This window comes from Bactrocera tryoni, chromosome 3 (genome assembly GCF_016617805.1).
Source record: "Bactrocera tryoni isolate S06 chromosome 3, CSIRO_BtryS06_freeze2, whole genome shotgun sequence".
NCBI lineage: Eukaryota > Metazoa > Arthropoda > Insecta > Diptera > Tephritidae > Bactrocera > Bactrocera tryoni.
The window spans coordinates 86,637,412-86,664,461 of NC_052501.1; the positions used below are offsets into that span (position 1 = coordinate 86,637,412).

At 42.4% G+C, this 27,050-nt stretch overlaps 2 protein-coding genes across 2 annotated transcripts in view; one reads left to right on the plus strand and one right to left on the minus strand.

The window, feature by feature from the left end:
• The first annotated feature begins 548 nt into the window (after positions 1 to 548).
• Positions 549 to 2,326, plus strand: LOC120772152. The gene is made up of 5 exons (XM_040100583.1): positions 549 to 813; positions 913 to 1,246; positions 1,331 to 1,407; positions 1,483 to 1,903; positions 1,983 to 2,326. Exons 1-5 carry the CDS (start codon positions 590 to 592, stop codon positions 2,238 to 2,240), a joined length of 1,314 nt encoding a protein of 437 aa, XP_039956517.1. The 5' UTR covers positions 549 to 589; the 3' UTR covers positions 2,241 to 2,326.
• Positions 2,327 to 6,451: 4,125 nt separating this feature from the next.
• Positions 6,452 to 27,050, minus strand: part of LOC120772428 (low-density lipoprotein receptor-related protein 1) — an 80,507-nt gene continuing 59,908 nt past the window's right edge. Inside the window, exons 2-34 of the mRNA XM_040101040.1 lie at positions 22,716 to 22,829; positions 22,429 to 22,554; positions 22,239 to 22,358; positions 21,901 to 22,146; positions 21,591 to 21,842; positions 21,370 to 21,529; positions 21,092 to 21,308; positions 20,836 to 21,019; positions 20,389 to 20,725; positions 20,102 to 20,299; positions 19,832 to 20,020; positions 19,558 to 19,755; positions 18,928 to 19,490; positions 18,741 to 18,864; positions 17,067 to 18,644; positions 16,824 to 17,001; positions 16,466 to 16,761; positions 16,039 to 16,394; positions 15,711 to 15,982; positions 10,847 to 15,621; positions 10,399 to 10,785; positions 10,133 to 10,336; positions 9,731 to 10,071; positions 9,374 to 9,639; positions 8,915 to 9,311; positions 8,681 to 8,848; positions 8,010 to 8,577; positions 7,668 to 7,936; positions 7,449 to 7,582; positions 7,178 to 7,365; positions 6,936 to 7,106; positions 6,663 to 6,789; positions 6,452 to 6,607 (exon numbers count right to left, since the gene is read on the minus strand). Coding sequence (XP_039956974.1) covers positions 6,452 to 6,607; positions 6,663 to 6,789; positions 6,936 to 7,106; positions 7,178 to 7,365; positions 7,449 to 7,582; positions 7,668 to 7,936; positions 8,010 to 8,577; positions 8,681 to 8,848; positions 8,915 to 9,311; positions 9,374 to 9,639; positions 9,731 to 10,071; positions 10,133 to 10,336; positions 10,399 to 10,785; positions 10,847 to 15,621; positions 15,711 to 15,982; positions 16,039 to 16,394; positions 16,466 to 16,761; positions 16,824 to 17,001; positions 17,067 to 18,644; positions 18,741 to 18,864; positions 18,928 to 19,490; positions 19,558 to 19,755; positions 19,832 to 20,020; positions 20,102 to 20,299; positions 20,389 to 20,725; positions 20,836 to 21,019; positions 21,092 to 21,308; positions 21,370 to 21,529; positions 21,591 to 21,842; positions 21,901 to 22,146; positions 22,239 to 22,358; positions 22,429 to 22,554; positions 22,716 to 22,829 — 13,859 coding nt within the window. The remainder of the gene's footprint in view (positions 6,608 to 6,662; positions 6,790 to 6,935; positions 7,107 to 7,177; positions 7,366 to 7,448; positions 7,583 to 7,667; positions 7,937 to 8,009; positions 8,578 to 8,680; positions 8,849 to 8,914; positions 9,312 to 9,373; positions 9,640 to 9,730; positions 10,072 to 10,132; positions 10,337 to 10,398; positions 10,786 to 10,846; positions 15,622 to 15,710; positions 15,983 to 16,038; positions 16,395 to 16,465; positions 16,762 to 16,823; positions 17,002 to 17,066; positions 18,645 to 18,740; positions 18,865 to 18,927; positions 19,491 to 19,557; positions 19,756 to 19,831; positions 20,021 to 20,101; positions 20,300 to 20,388; positions 20,726 to 20,835; positions 21,020 to 21,091; positions 21,309 to 21,369; positions 21,530 to 21,590; positions 21,843 to 21,900; positions 22,147 to 22,238; positions 22,359 to 22,428; positions 22,555 to 22,715; positions 22,830 to 27,050) is intronic.

The following is a 27,050-nucleotide window of genomic DNA, read 5'->3' on the forward strand; positions in this document are numbered from 1 at the left end:
ATGAGCAGCTTCTTAGTGAGGAAAAAACAAGTGCGAAATTGCAGATCGATATCTCAAAAATTTGGCGCTTCGGATCATATATGTATATATAGACAGAAAGACAGACGGACATGGCTAAATCGACTCAACGTTATCATTTATATGTATGTATATTCTATAGGATCTCCAACGTTTACTTCCGGGAGTTACATACAACTTAATATAGCCCGTTCAGGGTATCATAATAAAACGAACATACATACGTCTACGGATTCATAGAGTTAAACAAACAGGTTTGCAACTTATCAGCTAAACACCAGAATACACGTGTATTACTAATGTCCGTTCTTATATACATACATATATATGAATATATATGAACGTGCGAATATAATCAGGGGAACCCCCTCGATTTGGTGTGCTCTGTGTTCGCATTTGAGTAGTTTTGCATGTATGCTCAATGCATCGCGCATTTCTTTTCAACAATCACAAGATACGCACATACACATATACAATAATTTCCTACGTTTATGTGAACGAGTTTCTATATACGAGTATGCTTAATATTTAATTTCAGTTGTAGATTATCAGCGAAGTGGTGAGGCCAATAATGTCGCACATCACTCTTTTGTATTTACTCGCGATCGCGACCGGATGTGAAGTCATATCTGCTTGTCAACTGGATATTCTAAGTCCTGCTCCCTTATTTGCGCAAAATTTTGGTTCAAAAAAAGTTATTTTCAAAGCACAAGCATCTGCGATACATCTAGACATCGGAGAATCGGTTACCGCATACTGCAGTTCGGGATTAGTTTATAAGAAACGTGATGAGCGGTAAGTTAGTACCAGCGATAGCGCTATATGAGAGCACCCATAGACGTGTAAAAAGAGATCCTGCTGTCGCTAATTTAATGTAACATCTATTATCAACAGATATGGCTACGATAGTAAAATCGACCAGGTTTTGTCCTCAAACACCGCAGAATTCAATTGTGACGAGAATAACCAAATTGGTATAAAAGGAATTCTCAGCGCATTTAGTACAAAAATGACTATTCTATGCGGATCTAAAACGAACTATGATCTTTATGAAAGTAAAACATTATTGCCGAATTGCGAGAATTACATGACTTACGCTATCGGTGCGCCGATCCAGACGGTAGCAAGTGATATCAAAGCGGGTATCTGTTATGATCTCGATTACTTTAAATTGAAATTTGTCAGTTTCGTAGCACAATTGAATGGCGAGGCCATCGTCTTAGACGAGGTACGTGACGAATATGTTTAACCTGCTATTTAATCCCACTTTTAACGTTGTCTTAACATCAAAATTCATTTCTAATTTCGTTAGAAGAAGAACCGAAATGAACTTTCCGTAGATTTAGGTCAAAAGGTCAGAAGCCTCAAAACGTATTTTCCATTTATGCGGTGAGTACTTACACACTTAATATCTAGGGCTTCCTGTAACCAATTTAAACTCCAATTCAAATATGTATATGGCAGTCAAGAGACTTTTAATGCGACCCGAGATAAGCTGCGCAAATCACATACCCTTTTCGATGCCTTCGAATTCGACTTTACCAGTTTATTGCAAGACGAACCGCTAAAGAGTCAACTGGAAAGTCACGCATACATTTTCAACACCATGTGGTGGCGCCAACTGCGTCAACATAACTGGCGCCACTTCCTCGATGCCTTGAAGGAGCGCACACGCTCCGTAAAATATCTCGTACATATGGCCACTTACGGCAATATGACAGCACCTCCGGGTCGGGGAAATTGCGAACCAGAAATTGTGGCCATTCACAAAGATAGCATAGCAATCACGGCGCCTACGTATATTTGGGCCTATTTGAAATCTCCGTTTTCCGCAGACGAGGAGAAAAATGACGATATTGTGGTCATTGCACACAATTCACCTTACGTACGAAAAAAATACCGACTATTAGCAAACTTAACGAAGTGTCATTGATTACTATACTGTGTCTTTTCGATTTTAACAGGCGACGAATCCAACGCACGATGAGTTCTGTGAGTTGGACGTGTGTGACGAAATTGAATGGTTGAAAAATAGCACATTCGGGAATTTGCGACGTCTACCAACACTGGGCTACATGTTCTGCTGTCGCCCTGAAGATGTGGCCCTCATCATTGATTACTTTCCCATACAGGAAGGTAAGAGTAAAACTACGAAGTCTGGAGAATTAGAACAAACAAATGCAAACAAAACGGTGGAACTATCGTCTAGCAATCCGAACTAAACACACATTCCTTAAAATTATAATATATTGGCTTATGTAATATGTAAATCAGAAAGTTTATAAAATATACCTTCTTTGACTTTGAACTTTACGTCTGTGCTGTCTAACTTTGCTGCAACGGGACTGGATATAGATAACAGTCCACAACCAACTTCACTAGGAAAAACACAAACCTTTGTTATGGAAGGCCTTGGACAGCGAGTTCGTCAAGTCCTATCGTTGAAGGCAAATAGCGATTTATTTTGCTGTCTCAGCCGTCTCACTCTCGTCTGCCAATACGAAATGCTGAACTTTAGTGCTGTTGTCATCCAAGCGATCTCTGATTTCTCTTACAAAAATAAAAATTTAATCACCGACAGATATTGCTCTTTTTTTCTACATTTCCGAGAATGTACTATAGGGTAGTAAATTTCTATTGCAATACGGCACCATCTACTCGTGGTTTGAAGTATCTATCGAACCGCCCTCTTATATTGTAAAATATTCGAATAACATTATCACCCATGCATATATGTATGGTACTTGTATAGATTTCGATGGCTTGACAATTTTCTGCTTCTAGAATTTATCATTCGATATCTCAATTTAAGCTACGTTTACCGTATGTTTATTGACGTTAGCTCGGCTCACAGCGATTATTTTTACTACTCCGATTACCCTTTATTTACACATTTTTTGTTTTACGGCAAAGCAAGGGTTTGCTGACATTGCACAATTCCCTATTTCCCTATTTACCAAACATATTAACAGTTAGCAATAAGTGCACTACAAAAATAAATAAAAGAAAACCGGTTTGGGATATCAATGAAATTCTTTTTTCCTGTGAAAGAACATTCGTTGCTATTATGTAAGGAACTCGATTTCTTTTGCATGGCCACCACGGTCACGCTTGCAGAAGTCCAGTCGCTGAACCCAATTATCGATGGTTTTCAAGCATAAATCGGCCGATACTGCTGCAATTTCATGTTCGATATTCGTGCGAAGTTCATCAATAGTCACTGGCTTGTTGGCATAGATCATAGACTTGACTTGACGTAGCCCCACAGCTAATAGTCTAATGGCGTCAAATCGCACGACCGAGGTGGTCCATTTCGTGAGAAAACACGTTCACCACACTTGGTTTTCAATAAATCGATTGTCACATTCGGTGTGTGGCTAGTGGCGCTATCCTGTTGAAACCACATATTGTCCAAATCCTTATCATCCAAATCCTTATCATCGAAATCGGCCCAAAAATATTCGGTTATCATTGATATTGGTATGCAATGGTGGCTCATGGAGTATGTGTGGATTGCTGCCTGACTCATAACGCATATTTTGCTTTTGGCGAAGCCATTAAGCCAAAAATTAGCCTCATCGCTGAAGATGATTTTTCGATGAAAATCCGTATCATTTTCAAGTTGTTGCTCGGCCCAATTCACGAACATACCACGATACTGGTGGACAAGCGGCTTTAGTTCTTGCGTCAATTTGATCTTGTAAGGATGCAGGCCAAGTTTTTTTCGCAAAATTCGCCACAACGACGTCCCAGAGATGCCCAACGCTTGAGAATGACGTGTGAGAGACTGATTTGGGTCTTTCTCAATTGATGCGTTAGAGGCAGCATTATTCTCGACACTACGGACATTTGTTTTTCTTACTGGCACGGGAACATTTTGTACTGTATCTTTGGATTCAAATTTTTCCCCTAGATGCTCAATTGTTGATCTGACAGGACGATTTTAACGACTATTAATTGGACGTAGCGCTCTTAAAGTCGAGACCACAAACTCCAAATTTCGGTAGTCATCTTTAATAATTTCGACTCGCTGTTAGATTGTATGTCTTTCCGTGATGAAATGGCAAACCTTACTGAAGAGAAATGTAAAAAGAGCGGGAAAAATTTCGGTCTACTTTTGTAGCGTCGTTTTTTAGTACTAGTTAGAAAGTAGTTGTAACTGGTTGATTTCAAAACTTCCTCATCCGTAATCGAACCGGCTGAAATTGCTGGCTGGTGAATCTAACAGTGATCAAATTAGCATTGATTGCACAAGTCAAACGAACTATGATCTCTATACATTGTATGCAAGTTAATGAACTGATAAGGTATGTATATTGGAATTTAAGTTACTTTTCGAACGATCTAGAAATAGAATTTAGATAAGTTAGATGCTTATTTTAAATATATGTTTGTATAGTTCTCATTCTTTTACATATGGCTCAGGCAGCTCACGACTTCCGGTCTTAGACCAAGTATCCGCTGGCTAGCCAAAGAACACCCGTTTGAAGGTGAGCTAAAGTGAGAAGCCGAACCATCTCTCCCCAGGGTTGTGAGCTGGGCTTGGAACCCACCACGTCAAAAACGCCCCAAATTGATTATCCAATTAAAGGAAAAAACATCAAATCTTTTAGCACAGCCAGCGAGACGGCTAGTTTTCCTAATAAAAAACAATTACTTCTATCCGCGTGACGACACCTTTAATATAATCATCTGAAACTTTTGCCTACGGAATCGAGTATACCACTTTATTTCACACTACAGTGAACTAAAGTTTCAAAAATTGTTAGGCGATCAAATATAAAAACAATAAACTGAACATATTTGGGAAATTCGAAAACTTTTATTTCGCTTTTTAATTTACAAAAGGAGAACATGTGTATGTATACATGTATGTTTGTTTCTTAGTGCACTGTCATTCGTTTTTAGAACGCCATTGTTTTACTTAATTTACAACAACTAAATATGTATACATACGTATGTATGTGTGTGTGTTTAGCACTATGTTACAATTGGCCGCCAATACCGCTCACCAGTGAGTTCACTAGTTAGTGGTGATGTACCAGTTACCACCGGGGCATCATACTGCACTCCTGCCGCACTGGCCGGTTGCCTACATACATACATATGCATGCATGTGAGCATTTATAGCTTAGTACATATGTAGTAATGTGTGCATATTTGTAAATTTAAACTTAAAACTATTGAAGAATCTCACGATTTCATTTAAATGCAAGCATTTGTTCGTTTCTTAACCAGTAAATATGTTGTATATTATATATGTATGTATATTAGTACCTATTTAAAGTCTTTAAACATATTCGTTATCGATTCTAGTCTACGACGAAGTAAACAGTCATTTGTATTTAAATAAAAATTAAACTTACAGATAATGGCATATACAAGTCTTCATTCATTTTTGGAGTTATTTACAATAAAATGCTTTTTTTTGGAATATTCCAGGTATGTGACTACTTAAAGACCTTACTCAGTTGTATATAAATGCACCAATTGTACAAACATACGTATATGTACATATGTATATTCAAAGAGCTTCTTTGAGAATATAGCTAGCTGTACGAAATTTAAAAGACTAGTTTATTAATGAAGCTTCAACGAAAATCGTTCAACAGGCATGGCACTATTGCTTGTATTAATTGACCACACCCAATGAGATTGCTGCATACATATGCAAGTTGCAGTTATACTTTATATGCTATACGATTTAAATTTTCTGTGAAGAATTACAAATTTTAACGCTTTGGTGCATAAAATATGAAATATAAAAACAAAAATAAATAAATAAATAAGAGAGAAAATGCACAGAAGGCAAATAGAAAGATATTTCACAGTTATTCGTTACACAATAATCGATTATTTAGCTACCTCGTCATTGGCTTAACTACGGCGTTTGTTTTCAACGAAGAACTAAAGCGTAAAATACAAAATATACAATTTCAGACACCTACATTGTCCTGCCTTAGTTACTAACTACATACATACAAATAAATGCCTGGCGTTGATATGCTATTTTTAAGCTCGACTAACACCAGCCTAATTCGTTATTTACTATTTACATTACATTGCTTCAATATGCACTGCACAAGGTGACTGATTGTACAATGAATCTGCTAATTTAATCCTATAATTTGTTATTGACATTTTTACGCTAAAACTTCACCACTGTATTAAACCGATTAATCACGCTAATTGAGAAAATGGCATTTTACACATGAAAACTAATAAATACAAAATAAATCTTTACGCTATCAGTCCTTTACATGTATGTTTGTATGAATAGCAGTGTGTTCGTAAATGTGCTATTCAAAATGGCTGCTTGTGAAGGTTCTTGGTGCTACATAGCATTTAGCTTTGTCCTTAAGCTTTTCTAACTTTTCTAACCTATACGATTGTGGCGAGCGCCAACTTAACACACTTCGTTCGTGGTTAATCATCAAAGAATGTCTGGTGTGCTTGTGTCATCGTGTGAGTGCTGCAACAAGCCCTTGCGCTCATCTGGTGCCGTACTCAAAACATTCTCAACCACCGCCGCCGGCTCGACAATCGCATCCGCGTACATGGATTCATACACAGGATTCGCAAAATTACCCTGGAAAGAGCAAGTGTTGAAAGAAAAGTGACTTATTTTCATTGTGCAATGCTACCTTGTCGTCTTCGTGCACGAAGGCTGGCGCCTCGTCTGCATCGCCTCTGTACATGGGATTCGTTAGCATTATTTCCACGTTATCGGTGAGACGTGCATGTGAAAATGGCTGTGATATGCGATGCTTCCTGCAAATGTTTAATAATAGACAAATTACATATTAATATATATGGTTGTATGTATGTCTGTATGTGTATATAGTTAATATCTAATATTATTATTAATTATATAATATTTACTTAGTAACTTGTGGCAATTAGTTGTCATCACTTACTTTAGGAAATATATCGCTCCCCCGAAGAGCGTTAGTAGTAATATGGCGACAGACAGCACTACCGCTAATATCGATAGCACATTCGCTGTGTGTTCCTGCCCTTGCTGCCGCTCGATATTCACATTGTCCGCACTTTCGGCCAAGCATGGCGTGATTTTACCGCCCGAACAGCTGCAAATCATGAAATAAATGCGTAAATCAGTAGTTGAAATGAAATCAGTTTTAGGCTGCTGCAAACTTACAGGCATTCATTAATTGAGCTGCCGGTGCGACAAAAGCCACAGCTGCTGACACATTTCGGTGGCGTGTTGCAGTCATCACCCTCCCACTCACCAATGCAACTACAATACGGCACAGTATACGCATCCAAATGACAAACGCCGCTATTCCTGCAATAGCCAATGCAGGGATTCTCCTCGGCCACCAGCCGCTGCAATAGTAAACGCAATTAGCTCTGCTTTGTATGTACAAACACACATATGTATCTATGTATATGTGGAAGAGCGTGCTTACCTCACAAAACTCGCCATTCCATTGATCGGTGCAGTTGCACATGGCCATGCCTTTGATAACGTGACATGTGCCGCTATTCTGGCATATGATGCCGGTGCAGGGATTACGTGATGGCAATTCAGATTCATCGCAAACTATTTTAAAGTAAATTACAACAGTTGTGATATTTTGTCATTTAATATGGAAACATAAGTGGATCCGCAAAAGACCGTTACTTACAGAGTGGTGGTATTGCAGTTTTGCACAAGTCGGTTTCGCAACGCTCGCCTTCAAAGCGCTCACCGCAGCTACACATCAAGCGCTGATCGCGTTCGGTGCATACGCCCCCGTTCAAGCAGTATGTCTGACAAGAGTCGGATTCACATTGTTCGCCATAGTAGCCGACTGCACATTGGCATTGTGGGCCACCTTTGGTGCCAATGCTGCATACACCCTGATTCTTACAGAAACCATCACAAACATTCACCTCGCAACGCTTGCCAGTGAAACTATTGGTGGAAATAAATAAGGCAGCATGTATTAGTAATGTTCGATTTATAGTCATTACGCTTGTGCACTCACCCATCTGGACATTCGCACTGTGTGGTGCCAGTCAGAGTTTCACGACAGATGCCACCATTGGCACAGGTTAAATTCACGCAATGCTCACACTGTTCGCCGACATACAATTCCGGGCAGGTGCATTTCATACCTTCGTCTGTGATTAGGCACGATCCGCCATTGTGACAGCGGCTCTGGCATTCCGGTACCGATGTCTCACAACGCGGGCCGGACCAGCCAGGAGTGCAGCTACATTTCAATGGTGGTGGCTCGGACGAACCGGGCAGCTGGGGTGCTACCGTGCAGAGACCATAGTTTAAACAGTAGCCGGAACAACGAGAGTGCTCACACAGCTCACCCTCGAATTGTGGCTGACAGATGCATTTCGGCACATGATCAATCACTTTGCAAGTACCGAGATTACACTTTAGCGGACAATAATCGGGAACCTCACTATGTGCCTTACACTCATCGTCCACCATTATCAGATCGTTGGGACATTTACAAGCGAAGCCATTGCGTGCCTCTGAGGAAAGTATGCAAAGCGCGCGCTTCATTTTGCATGGTTCTTTCGCACAAGGATTTGTGACTGCAATTTCATGAAAGGTGAAGGTTAAAACAATGACAGAGAGGTGTAAATTGTAAGTGGTCGGCGTTTACGAATGTCCGCATGTGTATTAGTTAGTACTTACTGTTGCGATTTTGTTTTAGTGGATGCAATATGCCAATATCCGATGAGCGATATCCTTTTAGCAAATATGTGCCGTTGTCCACACCAAATTTGTTCATTTTAATAATGCTTTGATCATACAACTTGATATATAGATAGTCCTCAAAGACATCAATTTTCTGTGGCTTTTCTGTAAATATATTTATGTATAACGGAAATGTGCACAAAGTGTAACCCTTCGAAGTAATGTACGGACCTTTGTTCGAAAATCGTCGCACTACATTTCGATCTTTGCCATTCAATCTGCATGTCTCGATGGTGCCTTTGCGGTAATCAGCCCAATACAAGCGGCCGGTAGGATAGTCAATCGACAAACTAATGGGCCAGCCAACATCGCGCTCGACCAAACTCTTCTTGTTGGTACCATCGAGTGATGCCACCAAAATGCCATTTTCCAGTGTGGACCATATCATAATACGCGATTCCGGCTCAAGTACAATATCGGTGGGATTCATGCCGGTCGACGCCAACGAGACGTATTTCTTACCATCGATATCCGTAGCAATAATTTGATTATGCCGCGAATCTATTATATAAACCATTTGGGTAATCCAATCCACCGCTAGTGATTTCGGATCGTTCAGATCCGGTATCTGCGTAGAAAGAAACGTTAAATATTAATTTCTGTACCATTTTCCGTAGTGTTAAGGCTCACATTAAAAGCCGTCAACTCCTTCAGATCTCTGCGCATGCGCGTACCCGTTTCAGCGTGCGGAGTTGCTATTTTCATTGTATGCACTTTGCCATGATGCGAGTCAATCCAGAAGAGGAGTGTATCTTTCGTTCGGATAAGTATGTCGAAAACATCAATTTTTAAGCTATCTGTCTGGAAGAAACCCACCACGGTGGTGCCCTCTTGTTTTGCAGGCAAAATGAAACGGAACTCTTGTTCAGAGGCGAGCAAAAGTATTTGTTCAGGACCTACACCAATTACAACAAATCAAATAGTTTATATTAATGTTACAAAAACGCAAAATATTATTGCCCTCAATAAAGAGCTTAATGAACATACCTGAAGCCAAGCATGTGTCGTTTTTCTTTGATCCTTTCTGATAACCCTCCGTGCACTTGCAATTGTAGTGGCCAGCTTTTTTCTCAATACAGATCTGTGAGCATGTTCCAAAACCACAAACCGGTGGCTGACAGTTCATCTCATCGGAACCATCTATGCAGTTATATTGGCCATCACAGCGGAACGCTTTCGATATGCAATCATCATTCTCGCACTGGAATTGATCGTGCCTACACTTCGGTAGCGCAGCGCAAACCTCATCGGACTCATCCTCAGAATTTACGCAGTCATTCACACCATCACATAGCGCTGATTTGCGTATACATTTCAAATTAGAGCACCTGCAAATGCATACAATATAAGACGCGAATTGCCATTGTAGACTTTCTATCTAGCACTTACTTGAATGCATTGGCGTGACAATGCTCGTGCGCACAGGTGGCGATGCTTTCATCACTACCGTCAGTACAATCGTCCCAGCCATCGCACTTCCATCTCGACATTATGCACTTGCCATTGGCACATGTGAAATAATTGGCTGGACAAGTGCAATTCACCTCGTCCGAACCGTCCGGGCAATCGTCATCACCATCGCACTGATATTGTCTGAGGTGTGAAAAGTATAAGTTATATGCATAACGTTTCGTTAAAACTGCAGAGGCACCTACTTATTTATGCAAGTATTAAATGCGGCGCATTTGAACTGGTTCACCTTGCATGTAATGTTGCAGTTGATCTCATCGCTGCTGTCATCGCAATGGATCTCACCGTCGCAGCGATAGTCGTGCTTTATGCACTTTCCAGTGCCGCAACGGAATTCACTTTCAGAGCAGTTGCGCATTTGACAGTTCAACTCATCGCTACCGTCGCCACAGTCGTTCTCATAATCGCAGCGCCAACGTCCAGGTATGCATTTCGAGTTATTGCACTTGAAGTAGGTGGGATCGCAACTCTCCTTCGACGAATGACAGGTGGGTGGTTCATCCTCGCCATTTGGACAGTCATTCTCGCCGTCACAACGCCAAGCCATCGGTATGCAGCGACCTGAATTACATCTGAAAAGCAAAAATTATACAAATGTCAAGTAGTCGGGTTTGCCGGTATTTTTAGACTTACTGAAAATCGCTTGGCTCACATGTAACCAAGTCACAACCTTCCTCGTCCGATTTGTCCGCACAATCGGTGTCTCCATCGCATACCCACACATATGGCACACAACGATTATTACCACACTGAAACTGCTCTTTATTGCAGACGAGAGGTGTACAACCAGTCTCGTCCTCTCCATTCGGGCAGTCGTTTACACCATCGCATTTCTTTCCATTGCTTATACAGAATGCGCTCGTGTTCGTCGACGCCTCGCATTTCATGTAATTCTCGAAGCAAGTGAATTTCTCACAATTACGCTCATCCGAACCATCACCACAGTTATTGACGTTATCACAAATAGCCGAAGGGTAAATGCATTTCTTATTGTCGCATTGGTACTGTCCTGGATCGCAATGGAATGCCGGGCAAGTGACTGGTTCGTCGCTGCCATCGCCACAGTCGTCTTGCGTGTCGCACTTCCAGTAGAAAGGAATGCACTTATATGTATTCGCACATTCAAAGTGAGCCGCTGTACAATTAGCGTGACATGATTTGCCATCTTCGCCCAATACGAAATTGTTCGGACAGGCGCACTTATAGTGTGGCGCTTCCGGTGATAGCAAACACAGAGTAGAGCAACCGGCTGTTAGGCAAGGATTTGGTGTTGATGGCTGCTGCTGCCTGTATGGATGGTAGACTCGTAGATCCATTGGCCGATGAATGATAGTCACAAGCGTGGAGCAATTTTGCCCGTTATACTTGTTACAATATTCAATTGATTTGGTCTCCCAATCGGACCAGTATATTTTATCCTCCCACACAGCGATGGCGAAAATGTGGTGCAAGTTTAATTGTGGATTAATACTGCGCGCTAGCAATAGCCGTACATTTTTACCATCTAAGTCGGATACAGAAATCGTGTCTTCACGCGCATCTCCCCAAAAAAGTTCATTCGTTTCAAAGGAAATGGTGAGCGCATTCGGCCAACCCAAGTTCTCTCTTATTATCATACGCGGGTTAGATCCGTCCATGCCGGCTTTGCCAATGTGTGGATTATCGCCCCAATCTGACCAGAATATGTGACGATTGAAGGGATCCAATGCAACACCACGTGGTTCACGTAAATTTTCATTGATTAGTACACGACGATATTTACCATCTAATTTTGAGACTTCGATCGTATCTAAACCTTTGTCGCACCAATACAAATTTTTACCTACCCAATCTACGGCCAAGCCATCTGGATTCTTCACCATCGCTTGGTGTAACGTGCTTGTTTTGTTTTCAGCAGGGCAATATCGCTTTATCATACCCACTGTTGACGTCACATCCGACCAATAAAGACACTTCGTCTCCCAATCGAAGTCCAAGGCGACCACGTTAGACAACTGGTGAATGAGTATGGAGCCATTACCGCGCATGTCCACTTGACGAATATAGTAGCGATTAGCAAAAATGAACTTCACGGTCTCGTTGCTTGTGGCTTTACATGTGTTGTGGTCCACCAATTCATAGCCCTTGCCGCACAAACACTTGTAAGAGCCGTATGTGTTTATACAGATCTGCGAGCAAGGATGTTGCTCAGCACACTCATCTATATCGTCACATAAATGTTGATTGGAAGCAAGCAGCTTGTAACCGGGGTTGCATTGACATTCAAAACCAATAACTTTATCCACACATTTGTGCTCGCACAGATCGGGAATAGCACATTCGTCTACATTGCAGAGTTCCTCATCTGTGAAATCGGCACAATCGTTTCGCCCGTCACACAGTAAATCTGTGGAAATGCAGGCGCCATTACTACAACGGAAGTCATCGGGTCCTTGACACAAGTTATGTGAGTGGGCGCAAAGCTGTGCATCTTCGTCGGAGCCATCCGCACAGTCGGGTTTTGTATCGCATGTAAGATTTTTGGAAATACATTGCAAGTCGTGGCATTGGAACTCTGTTCCATTGTCACAGATTTGCGCTTGCAGGAACGGTTCGCAATTGTCATACTCATCATCTCCTTCAGGACAATCGTGGTCCCCATCACAAACATATTGACGCTCCAAGCACATGCCATTCGAACAGAGAAACGACGGTGACAAGCAATCGATTTCCTGTGGTACCGATCCGGTTGCACAATGCTTACCCTCATCTTCGCTACCTGGTGCTGGGCAATCATGTTCACCATCGCATACCCATTTCTGTGGTATACAACGGCCAGACGATTTGCATTGGAAGAAATGTGGTCGACAAGCTCTATTCGGGCACTGTGCACCCTCGTCCGAACCATCCTCACAATCCGGTTTGCCATCGCATTGCCAACTACTTGGTATACATGTATTGCCACAATGGAACTCATTCTTACGGCACTGCGTCTTGCAACCAATCTCATCGGCACTTAACCCGCCCTTGATATCTTTGCAGTCGTTTTCACCATCACAACGCCATTTCTCATTTATGCACAACCCATTAGGACATTGAAACTGACCAGGTCCACAGGCCACCTTATGCACATTTTCGCAATTCAATTCGTCACTACCGTCCGGACAGTCATTGTCGCCATCACATCGCCAAGAAGGCATGAAGCAGGCCGTTGAGTTAGCACAGTGCTGAAATAGCACATCCCCACTGGGACATTCTCGCGGCGGACAGTGTTTCTCATCGCTAAAATCCTTACAGTCGCGTACATTATCACAAACGAACCGCATGGATATGCACTCTCCACTATTGCAACGAAACTTGTCGGGTTCACACTTACAAACCAGCTCCGACTCATCTGAGCCATCACCACATTGTTGTATGCCGTCACATGTTTGATTCTGCGGTATACAGCGATGATTATTGCACATAAAGAAACGTGCTGGACACTCTCTTAGTATACAGTAACTGCGGCGCTCGTCCGAACCATCGAGGCAATGTGTAATATTGTCGCACGTCAACTCTAAGGGAATACATTCGCCCGATACACATGAGAATTGATTCTTATCACAGTTCATATTTGGCAAAAGTAAACAGCGGCGTCCATCCGGTGCCAAAGTGCCTCTTGAGCACTGACAACTAGCCGTTCCATTCTTACTTAGTATGCACACATCTTCGCATCCACCGTTTAATATCTTGCATTGATTCGAGTCGCAATTGATAGTGGTGTTTTGCACCGCGATAATTCCCATCGGTCGATCGATATTCTCTCTCAAGAAGACCACATCCGCGCCTGAGTATTTGCTTGCGCGTACAACGGCATGTAGCACCCAATCTGTCCAGAAGAGCAAGTCGCCATAAACGGCCATTGAAAAAGCATGCTTTGGTGTGGAATGCGCCAGCACAGTACGATGTGTACCGTCGTAGTTAGCACGCTCGATTTTATCAAGACGTGCATCGGCCCAGTACAACTTATGCTCATCGAAATCTAGCGTTAGCGCATTCGGCATTTTTACGTCCGTACGTATTATGGACTCGATACCATAACCGGTAACGTACGCGCGTTGAATGGAAGGGGTCTCTTCGTTCCAATTCGTCCAATAAATCATGCCCATGCAAGGCTCTACTGCAATGCCACGTGGTTTATCATTAGAATTCAACATCAATATTCGTTTCACAAACTGCGTATTGTTATCAGCATTCTCACTAACATGGTCCAGCTCCAAACTACGTATAGACGCATCATTATTCGAGGTCCAAAAGAGCATCTTATTCACGATGTCGTAAGTGAGGCCTTCGACGCGTCCTTGATGGCTTACCAATACCTGATTTCTACTGCCATTAAATTGTACCGAATTAATTGTGCTCATCTGCACATCCGAGTAGAATATGACGCTGTTCTCGTAATCGTAACTTAAAGCTATAACATTTCGCATAAATGTTGTGTTATGCACCGCATGAATTGGTCCATTTTTGTTCGTATGATCTGTCATATGAATACTCTCGATTGTGCTGCGATACGAAAACAGTAAAAAGTTATCATATGGCTCACAGGAAGAACCATCCGCTGCTACTCGGCTGTGAGAGCAAGCACATATAGCACTAGTGCCGTTGAATAGACACAATTGCTCGCAACCTCCATTATTTTCTGCGCACATATTTGTACCTTTCTGCACACGCCGAGAGAAAATCTTTAAATCTTTTAGTGCATTCCCCTCCGATTTGAGTATTTCCTTAAAATCAGATAAATTCGACAGCGGAGCGACTTTTATGCTGCCCTTATTGTTGTTATTGTCCGCCCAGTACAGGTAGTCGTCAATTTTAGCTAGCGCCACAGGATTGTCAAGGCTGTGATTGAGTAGTGGCGTCTTCAGGTTACCATCATAGTCCACCTTCATGATGCTGTTCGAACCACTGTCGCACCAATATACTTTGGTAGCATCAATGTCCAAAATAAGATTGCTAACTGTGCCAGTTTGATTAACCAGTATAAATGATTGGCTGCCATCTAGCCCCGTTCGGCCAATAATACCGCTACCCACATAGAATAGTAAGCCCTGAACAGGATCAACAGCTAATGCCGTCGGTGTTTCCACACTGGAGACAACCACATGGCGGTGGGAGCCGTCCAGCCGAGCAACCTCAATTAGATTTCGCTTCATATCGCTCCAGTAGATATTCCCAGCCACCCAGTCCACAGCGATTCCGCCTAACCAATCTTGCTGTTTAGGGTCAGTGGTGTCGATGGCAGGTAGTAGATCAAATCGCTGTGTACCATCTCGTTTTATACGTGAGATCGTACCACGTTCACTATCCCCCCAATACAAATAGTCCTTATCCACATCGTAGTCAATATAGGTGGCCAGAGAAATTCGAGAAATCGGACCTAGGGCCTGAAAAACGAAATCAAGTTGGGGAAGATTTTTGAATTTTTGTACATATTATGTTTTTAAGAATCGTGAGTGGGTAGTTGTTTACTCACTGGTTTCTCTTCAAGCTGTGTGTCTGGTGTGCTGGGATCGTAAAGTTCAATTCCTTTGAGTTCGTGGTTTGAATAGAATATGAATTCAGATTTTCCAAGACAGTGGCTAGTTTTTATATTGAGTACATCATAACCAATAGCACATCGACAGACATGCTCTGTAGATGATATAGCCAAGCAAAGATGTTCGCAACCACCTCGTTGTGGGCCTGCACAGGTATTCGTGCCGGTTTGTGCCTCCGAGTAAAACATCTTCAGTGATTGTATACTTTCTGCAATAAAAAATCAAATGTATAATCTGTAGTTGGAGGCAAAATTGTGGACTCACTTGTGTTTGTGCGCACACTGGTCATGTTGTGACAAGAGTCTTTTCCACAACTCATTATGGCACTTTGTATATTTTCGGGAAAATATATGGAGCCATTATAAACCGTCACAGAGCTTATGGTCATAATTTCACTTGATTGCAATGTTTCTACCATTATCTTTCGCACTATATCGTAGTATGCAATGCCGGAATTGTCGTAGACGTAATACAAACGCTGTGAATCAAAGTCCATCGTCAAGCTCAACAAAGTCTTGTTGTATTGGAAAACCACGCTGCGCGAAGAGCCATCTAAGTTGCTCTGCTCAATTAGCCACAGTTCTGAGTCTCGTTCGGAGTGTATCCAATACATCTTTCCCCTAAAAAACACAAACATTCAATACGCTGTAATAACGGTTTTTTCTTTTTAATAATGCGCCGACTAACTTACTTTGCTGGATCCAAAGCAATGCTCTCCACCAAATTGAGATCTCTGTGTATTTCTGTAACGAACTCTCCCTTCAAATTGCTCGCCAGTATCTGGCACTTCGTTTTGCCGGTCGAAAAGTACATGTGACGTGCTATCCAATCAATGGCGAATCCATACGGTTTGTGTATGTCAGTGTTGATGATGGTATCGATGAGTCCATTTGAAATGCCAGCCGTTTTGATTTCATTCAGTTGTATGTCAGACCAATAAATCCGGCTGTCGTCGACGGTAAAGTCAATGCGTTGTGGCGCAAGTACCTGCAAGATTGTAGTCTCCATAAAATTTGTTTTTATTTTTTCTAATTTTGTTTATAATTTGCCTGTGGTGATTGCCGTATGGTGGGTATGGTGTGATGGTTAGGCTGCATCAAATCAATACCGCGTATCTCGTCCCCCATTATAAAGAGCAGCACCTGTTCATTGGGTACGCAAGTGCGATGGTCTGCAGGATCCAATCGCATTATGTGCGGACATTCGCATTTGTAACCTTTTTTAACGCTGAACGAAAACGAGTGATAAATTATAGCAAATTGACAGAAATGCATTAATAATATATTACTTACGTCAGCAAACACAAATGCGAACAACCGCCGTTATTAGTACCACAGGGATTCTCACCCCTCGGTTGTCGACTTGAATGCAGCACTTGTATACCAAAGGGCTGGGTCTGTGTACGTTGTATTACCTGTATATTCGAACCGTTCCACTTGTTGGCCCTTATTACAGAAGTTGTCCGCCAATCCGTCCAGTACACGTAGTTTTCAAATACAGATATTGCGAAGGGGTGCGATAATATGTCCTTATCACGCACCACCAAATGATGATCCGAACCGTCATACTTGATGGTTGATATTGAGTCCGACTTAGCATCCACCCAATACACACGTTTCTGTGTGTAATCCAATGTCAGACCATTTGGCCAACCAGCTGACACTTGAGACGTAGTGGATATAGTGCGCCGATATTCACCTGCCATCGAACAACGTTCGATACGAGGAAAGTTGTCATCCCAATCAGTCCAGAAAAGAAGACCTTCACGTGGATCCAATGCGATAGCGCGTGGACTCTCCATCGCTCCGGCAACCAAAGTACGCCGAAAGCTACCATTTAACTTAGCTACCTCTATCTGATCCAAATTCGAATCGACCCAATACAGATTCATGCCGATCCAATCTACTGCCAAACCTTCAGTGGTGGATAAGCCTGAATGCACCACCGCCTCCACTTTTCGCAAACTTTCGCCCACCAAATAACCGCGATATATTTTGTCATCAATCACATCTGTCCAAAAAATCTGTACCGACTCGTTGTTGTATAGAAAGTCCAAAGCTATCGTATTACGGAGCGACGTATAGAAGTTGCTCACCACTGACTTTCTCAAATTGACTCCACGTATCTCTTGGCGATTCGTGAATATAACATAGGGTTCATCTACAGCGGTGCTCTTACAACTAAAGCGATCGTATTCCAAATCATAGCCTTCGTGGCATTTGCATTCATATACTTTGCTGACAGTTTCGCAAATTTGCGAGCAAGTGTCCCAATGTTCACACGCATGCTGCATGCTGCAGCGACGCCTATTTGGTTGCAGGAACATGTGTGGCGGACACGAACACACGAAGCCCTCTGGCGCGTTGTGACAATAGTGCGAGCACTCGTTCGTCTTGTCGCACATTTTGTCGGCACAAAAAAATCCTTCATCGGTCGTGTCTTCACAGTCGATATTGCCGTCACACAGCTGATGAACACTAATGCATTTATTCGACACAGCACAGAGGCGATCGGGTGCCTCGCATGAAAATATTGTCTCATTGAAATCGGCGCGGGAAGCATTCAATGATGTGCAATTGAGTTCATCTGACTTGTCGAAACAGTGTGGAATACCATCACAGCGTAAAAATTCCGGGATGCACTCAAACGGATCTGTACAACCGAACTCCTTACTGCCACAGGCATGTACGTCGCCCAAATCGATTGGATGATTGTCACTCTTTGTTTCATTGCAATTGGCTTCGTCACTAAAGTCAACACAGTCTTGTATGCCATCGCACATGTGCAGTTCCCCATAACAGCCAATGGGTACACAGTAGTGCTCATCGCGTCCACACTCAAACTCGCAACCACGCTCGTCAGAATTATCGCTGCAGCGGATTGAAGAAGAAATGCCAGTTGAGAGAATGTTTACGACATTTATACGGAGCCATAACATATAGCCGTATTGTAGTAGAAAACCTTACCCGCACTGATCTATGCCGTCACAAACGTCGGAAAATGGTCGGCACTTGCCATTTTTGCAATCGAATTCTGGACACTTTTCTTCTAAATCAAAGTCTGTCATCTCGTCCGAAGAGTCATCTGGACCTATTTTGTGAAGTACACGCCCATCAACCAAGAGACTTTTCGGTTTAAACTCAATATACTCACCACAATCTGCCACGCCGTCATTTACCCACGACAACTGGATGCACTTTCCGCTTTTAGCGCAAGTAAATTCGTTGCTATTGCAAGTGTGTGTCTCACAATTCTGCTGATCGGTGCCATCTTTGCAGTACACAATGGAACTACATAGCAGCGCGCGTTGATAGCAACGATTATTGCAGACAAAATGCAAACTCAAGTCACATTTATTGATATTACACGGTCCATTCGGTTCGCTGCTCTCATCACTGCCATCATTGCAATCGTCAAATCCATCGCACACGTCCTTCGTATTTACGCATTGCTTCGATTTAATGCACTGAAAGCCCGAAGTGCAGTTGTCCGTCGGCTCACTTAACAACATTTGGGGAATGCACTGCAGGCCATTGGCGTTGAGCGTGAAATTATCCGGGCAACGGCAGACGGGACCTTGTGGAGTGTTCAAACAAATACCAGGGCAATTTGATGTGGCACATGCGTTCAAAGCAACCGTGGCTGGCTGGCTGTCGGCGTCGTAAACTTTAAGGTGTGTGGTATCGCCACGTTCCAAAAGATGCACGACCATTTGACTGAGTGGAGTTTAAAAATGTTTATACATACTTATGCATAATTGCGTTGTTATCTTTTCGTATTTACCTTCCCTTCGCTGCTGTCCTAACGGTGTGCGAGTTCACGGTGAATCGGTGTATAGTTCCTTTCTTCTTATCCGCCCAGAAAACAACGCCGTTATGAAACGCCACCGATATGGGTTGATATTCGGCGTCTTTAAAGAGTAAAGTACGTTGCGTTCCATCCACATTCATTCGTTCTATGCTGTTCGTTTTCACGTCACACCTGATTTTGAGTTCGAAAACCGAATTAGTTGCATATATACACACATATACGATGTTAGTGGAACATACAAACATACCAATATATTTTTTTGCCTCTGCGATCGATGCTCAAGCTGAGTGGCCACGACATGGGCATATCCTTCACACTCTCAGCAAGCACCTTTCTGTGCGTACCATCGAGCCACGCGCTATAGATTTTCCCCTTCGCATCGCCTATCCAAGCGGTAAAATACAGCATGCCTTCGGCGGGATGAAGCACCAAAGAGCTGCTTAGGCAAAATATGAAAATACACAATAATTCTTTATTTGTAAGCAAGGAGTAGCAGTCATGCAACATGTCCACTCACATGGGCATTTCGCCTAGCGGCAATGTGAAAATGTTACTCATATTTTTGGTAGGCGCCACACGCAATGAATTCCCCTCACCCCAGTACATGTGTTGCGCGATCCAATCGTAGGCCAAGATCGAGGAGCTGCCGCTGCCATTGGCCAGCACTGTGCGTTTTCCGCTTACAATGGAGTGGCTGTAGAGGGCATAACTCGAGCTGGAAGTGAAGCAAACAATTTAGCAATTTTCGTATGTGGCCCTCACACCAACAGCATTGGACCGCTAGAGGGGCACAACAATACTCACGCTTTCATCACAACGAAATATATCAATTTATCACGCACGTTAATGTCGATACTTAGCGGTCTGGTTACATTATATAGCGGCACAATGGCGTCGGTGTGCTCGTTTCGTTTGAGCAACTGTTGCACCTCCAGCACATTCAACGAGACACCGGTGATGCTGGACAAACGTTCCTTGGCGTAGAGCAGAAATTTGTTATTGTTAAGCTGTATGCAGTCCGTGCGGTTGCGTAATTTATAGCCGGCGGTACACTGGCATTGGGCGGTGGCGAAATTCTTCGTCCATAACGGCACACAAATTTGACTGCAATCGCCGTTGTTATCGCGACATTGATGCGCCACTGGTTAGAATAACGACCAACGAAGTTTCGAAGTGAAATCGAAATAGTTAATTGAAAAGCTCAGTATTTTGAACTGCTTTGAAAAATGTTTACTCAGAATAGAAATTTACCTTCGGGCTGCTTTTGCCGATGGAATACACGAAAATCATACGGTCTCTCTGCGTCCTTCACGATTTCCTCAGCTTTTAGTGTGAATTTGTTGATTTTCACAATAACTGTATCAACCCAAGGCGCTATGTAAACGGTGTTCTCAAACACTTCCACGGCGTGCAGCGATTTCAGTACCACGTGAGTCTGCATAAATGGGAGAGGGAATCAGGTAAGCAATTTTGCGAGATAGAACTTAATGTTCAAAGCACTACTCACGTCTGCGGTTTTCTTCATGGCCCAACGGTTACGGCCCTCGTAATCGACGCGCTCTATAAAATCCTTATAGATGTCTATCCAGTAAATGTGTTCATTGGGTAAATCCAATGTCATGCGACTGGGGTAGTAAATCTGTGTGGAAACCAAAATGGTGCGATTGCGTCCGTCGAGCGTGACGCGAGACAAACTGGGACTCCATTCGGTAAAAAACAGATAACTGTAAAGCGAGTAAGATATATATATGGACATATAATGAAACCGCACAAAATATTGCATACCCTTTGGTGGGATCCAAAACCAATGACGAGGGATTCATTACATCCTCCAGCAGTAGGTTGCAGTATTGCATAGAATTCGTGCACATAAACACGACGCTCAGCTCATTGTTGAGAAAATACCAGTTACCCGATATCCAGTCCAATAATAACTTATCAATGGCTGCATATGAGTAAAATGTTAATACTGGCATATGCTGACAAGACATGAAAATGGTACTTACAATGCATGCTGGCGACCATCTCCGGCAACGGCATTAGCCAATTGCCATTCAGATCATCGATGCGATGACAGCGCATGCTCACCGTCGTCCAAGCGCTGGAGTACATAGCACATACCGTTCGATTGCGATGCCATATCTCAATGGCAGACACCTCGCCGGACACAAAATGGTCCTGCAGCTGCCCATTGCTGTCGACCCTCCGCATATCAGTTTGCGTAAAAAATACGAGCGAAGCGTTTTCACTAGGCGGCACTGTGGACAAAAAATCTCAAGAATTAAAACCTGAAAATTGCTGCTTTTGTTTTGTTACCATTTATTGCTAAGCAACGATTCTTTTGCCTCGAATAGCCCGACACACAGCTGCACTCAAACGACCCAGGCGTGTTGCGGCACAACTGGTCGCAGGTGCCCTCCACGCCACACTCGTCGAAATCCGCGCACTGGGTGCCATTGACGGCCACCTGACCCGGCGGACAATAGCAAGTGGCACCCTCGCGCGAGGTCAACTTGCAATTGAAGGAGCAATTGAGATGCGCACATTCTGCATCTTGTTTATCTGGAAAGGTTAGAGAGCGAGAGCACAGCTGCTTGTTATTTACGCCACACTTTTGTTTCTGCTTTCGTGTTTTTCAGCATTCGCCAACTTACCACACTTCAGCTCGTCACTGTCGCAATCCCAGGTGCCATCGCAGAAGCGGGATATCTCCAGACACACGCCGTTGTTGCACTCGCTCTGGTATGGCAGGCATTTCTGTTCATCGCTGTGACCTATTTTTAGTTGAGATATTAAAAAATTAAATATTTTGATATCTTTATGACAAATATCAACGATGCTCACAATTTGTCTCATCGGATGTATCGAATTCGCCGCAGTCATATTCGCTGTCACACACCCAATTGTTGGGTATGCATTTGCGAGAATGTGTGCATTGAAATTGGCCCTCATTGCATTTGGAGGCGTTCACTGCAATTTTAGAACAAAGGAGGTTAAAATTTGCTCAACGGAAAGAATTTTCAGTTTCTAAGGAAGATTTATAAAAAGGGGAAAACAGACAGGACTATTTAGACCCGCCTTTACACTCCAAAGCCTCAAAATTACAACACATCCGATCTTCCAAAACTCACCACATTCACTCGGTTCATCAGAGCCGTCGGCACAATCGTTCTTAGAGTCGCATTTCCAGCGCATAGGGATGCAACCGCCATCAGTGCAAGTAAAGTAGGTGGATGGGCAGGTGCCTACAAAATGAAAAAAAAACGTAAAAATAATTTACTGTATTTAAAGAAACAAAAAATTTGTACTTAAAAAAAAAAGAAAAACAAAACGAGTTTAAAAAAGTATTAACAAGACAAAAGTTAGCTTCGTTTGCACTGAAGCAATAATATCTTTAACAGACTTATTTCTTATAGCATAAAAGAGATCGTTCCATTTGTATGGCGGCTATGCGCCATAGTGGTTCGAACTGAGCACTATAGCTGATGGCAGTTGACCTATGTAAGCGAGGCCGACGTAGTGCCTGGTCAATGCTTAGATGGTTTGCGCCTCGATGATTAAAATATTTCATTAGACAATAACCCATGCCAAATTTCGTAAAGATACAGGGTTTGTGCGAAAAGTAATAGGACTGGTTTTCTTTCACCGCGACTGTACTTCGGAGTGGGCGCGAGCCGACTGGATTCGGTAGAACGCGTTCCTTTTCACGCGACGTGTTTCTGTGAGTGGTGCAAGCCGAAAATGCAGCGTTCGTTAGAACAGAGGTACGCGATTAAATTCTGTGTGAAACTCGGTAAATCTGCGACAGAGACGTTTGATATGATCAAGCAGCATTACCCAGATGTTGCTTTAGCAAGAAGTGATGTGCTTCGGTGGCACCAAGCCTTTTTGGAAGGCCGGGAAGAGGTCGGTGATGAATGAGCAAATCCAAAATCAAAACGATGCTCATTGTATTTTTTGACATCAAAGGCATCGTCCACCATGAATTTGTTCCTCCTAGACAAACTGTCAACGCCAAGTTTTACGTGTAAGTCCTCTAGAGATGTGGCCCCCGGACTTTTTTTGCTTTCTTGTCTGAAAAGACCGATGAAAAGCAAGCATTTTGAGACTACAGAGGGGATCCAAGCAGCATATACTTCGGCTTTCAATGTCTGGAAATCAAGCTGGCAGCGCTGCATCGACGCAAAAGGAGCCTATTTTGAATGGTAACGATTGGTTCAATAAATTTTTTTAAATCGACTCAGTCCTATTACTTTCCGGACAAATCCATACAAGCACTTGATTCCGATCGTTCCGTTGATATGACAGTGATTCGATATTGGCGGTTCCGACAAATGGCAGCTTCTTAGAGAGAAAAGGACGTGTGCAAAATTTCAGTTGGATATCTCAGAAACTGAGGAACTAGTTCACGTACATACTTAATACGTATTAATGATTTCTTCATTTTGTTTTGGCTCCCTGTAAATCGACCCGCTCTAATGTACATACATGTTGTATTTTATTTAAATTCACCTACATATGTATGTATATGTGTGTACGTGTTCAGCGAAAACAATCAAATCTATTTTGGCGCGTGTTTAAGAGCAGCTGTGAGCTGGATGGCGCATACATATGTACATATATTCGATGTTGAATACAACAAAAAAAATCGAACGGGTGGCAATAAAAATTTCGTGCAAAGTCATAAATTAATATGGCACAAGCGGGTATTGAAACTGCCATTATTGTTGTTGTTGTCAACACTTTTCAAAACGATTATTTCAGCGCTTGCCATATACGAACACACACACACACCGCGTATTTGGCCATTAGCACATTGTTTGCTGTCTACGATGAATTCGGCGGCAGGTATGTCCGTCCATTTGAATGCGCGGTAGCCAAATTGCTAACAAATTACTAGATATTGTTAGGCGCACGCGGACCACAACAACAACGCTGTTGTGACGTTGACAACGGTTGCCGCATTGTTGTTGTTGTTGCTCTGCTACATGCATACACACACACATGCACGGAATACAAGAAATACGTGTGTAGTATTTAATTAATGTTGCCGGTATGGTCAATGACATGGAGCCAGCGACAGCGGAGCGCAGCGCGAGAGTGATGTGCCGCATTTGCCGCCAAATGTGTGAAATGCTTTGTTCGCTTGCTTTGCCTGCTTCGCGGCGAGTGTGAAGTGGAGCTGAAACTGCGCAGCGATGGCGGTGGCGACTTTTATTGCAGACATAATGGACATTGTTTTTATTGTGTTTTGTACCCAATATATCGGGTGATTTTTTAAGAGCTTGATAACTTTTTAAAAAAAAAAAACGCATAAAATTTGCAAAATCTCATCGGTTCTTTATTTGAAACGTTAGATTGGTTCATGACATTTACTTTTTGAAGATAATTTCATTTAAATGTTGACTCATGTGGTTTCAACAAGATGGCGCTACATGCCACACAGCTCGCGATTCTATGGCCATTTTGAGGGAAAACTTCGGAGAACAATTCATCTCAAGAAATGGACCCGTAAGTTGGCCACCAAGATCATGCGATTTAACGCCTTTAGACTATTTTTTGTGGGGCTACGTCAAGTCTAAAATCTACAGAAATAAGCCAGCAACTATTCCAGCTTTGGAAGACAACATTTCCGAAGAAATTCGGGCTATTCCGGCCGAAATGCTCGAAAAAGTTGCCCAAAATTGGACTTTCCGAATGGACCACCTAAGACGCAGCCGCGGTCAACATTTAAATGAAATTATCTTCAAAAAGTAAATGTCATGAACCAATCTAACGTTTCAAATAAAGAACCGATGAGATTTTGCAAATTTTATGCGTTTTTTTTTTTTAAAAAGTTATCAAGCTCTTAAAAAATCACCCGATACAAACAGAGACACATACACACACACACACACAGTCAAGCAGTGCTGACTTTGCGCCAATGATGGGAATTTAATAATTATCCCCATTCATTCATGTGGAAACGAATCAATAATCATAATTAATGAGCGCAAGCAATTGGAGGCGAGTTGTTGGGGAACGAGTGCCGTTGCGCTTCGAAAGCTCAATGCTGCAACTGCTGGCTGAATGCGAATGTGCATGAAATGCGCATAAATTCGACACGACAGCGCTGACGCTAATGAAAGAAGGCCATTGTGGCAGAACGACAAACAAAAGCAACAAGAACAATAATAGCAAGAACAACAGCAATAGTAACAACAACACACTAGCAAACTAGATCAGACCGCGTTGACTGATTATTGTGTTGTTATTATTGTTGTTGTCATCGTTGTTATGCAGCTAGCGCAAACTGAATGAACAAATAATGAATGAATGCGTTCGAGACGCCGCGCAAATGAATAAATATGCTCCTTTCGTTGCAGCTCAAAATATTTCGAAAAAGATGAATTGCATTGACAAAAAATTAAGTTGCATTAAATGAACGAAACTTAGCTTAAATAGTAAATTGAACAAGTAAGAAAGAGCTAAGTTCGGGTGTAATCGAACTTTTTAGAGTCTCGCAAAACTCTCTCAAGCATCAAGGCCAGGATTTTTTTTTCGAATTTCAATAGTATATCGAGCAGGTTGACCGATATTTTCGGTAAGAAGTTCCCAGTATGAACTGGAATCCACATATTGGGTAGTCGAAAAAGTTGTTTCGTATTTCTAAGTAAACTTCAACTTATTTTTTTTTATAGTGAAATTTAATGAACCACATACACATACATTTGTACCATTTTGGTCGACAACTTTTTGCCATTTTTCCGCAAGAGACATTATTACATCATTGTAAAAGTTTTCTGATTTCTCGATGAAAAACTCTGACAAGTAATTTTCACAGACTTCTCTTGAAGCCAGCTTTACTCCTTTAAGGGAGTTCTGCATATACCGAAACAAACGGTAGTCCGATGGCGCAAGGTCAGGGCTATATAGTGAATGCATCAAAACTTCCCAGCCAAGCTCTCCCAGCTTTTGCAGAGTCATCGAAGATGTGTGTCGTCTAGCGTTGTCCTAATGGAAGACGAAGCCCTCTCTGTTGATCAGTTCTGGCCGTTTTTTCGATTGCTTGCTTCAATCTCATCTGTTGTTGACAGTAAAATGTAGAATGATTCCTTTTCAATCCCACCAAACACTCAGTATAACCTTTTGAGGCGTCAATCTAGGGTTTGCGATCATTTGTTGCGCCTCACCACGCTTGAACCATGATCTTTTTCGCATGTTATTGTCGTATTTGATCAACTTTCGACTCCTGTTATCATTCGCTTTATAAATGGTTCGATTTCATTTCCTTTCAGCAAAGAATCGCAGATGTTAATTAGGTGCATTAAATTTTTCACAGACACTTCATGTGGTACCCAAATATCGAGAAGCGTATTGAGGCTGCACGGACTTGATAACTTGAAAAGGTGAGCACGCATTTCAAATCCATGATAAGCGATTCAATGCTGCCAATAAAAGCCGCTGATGGTTACTTACATTTATGA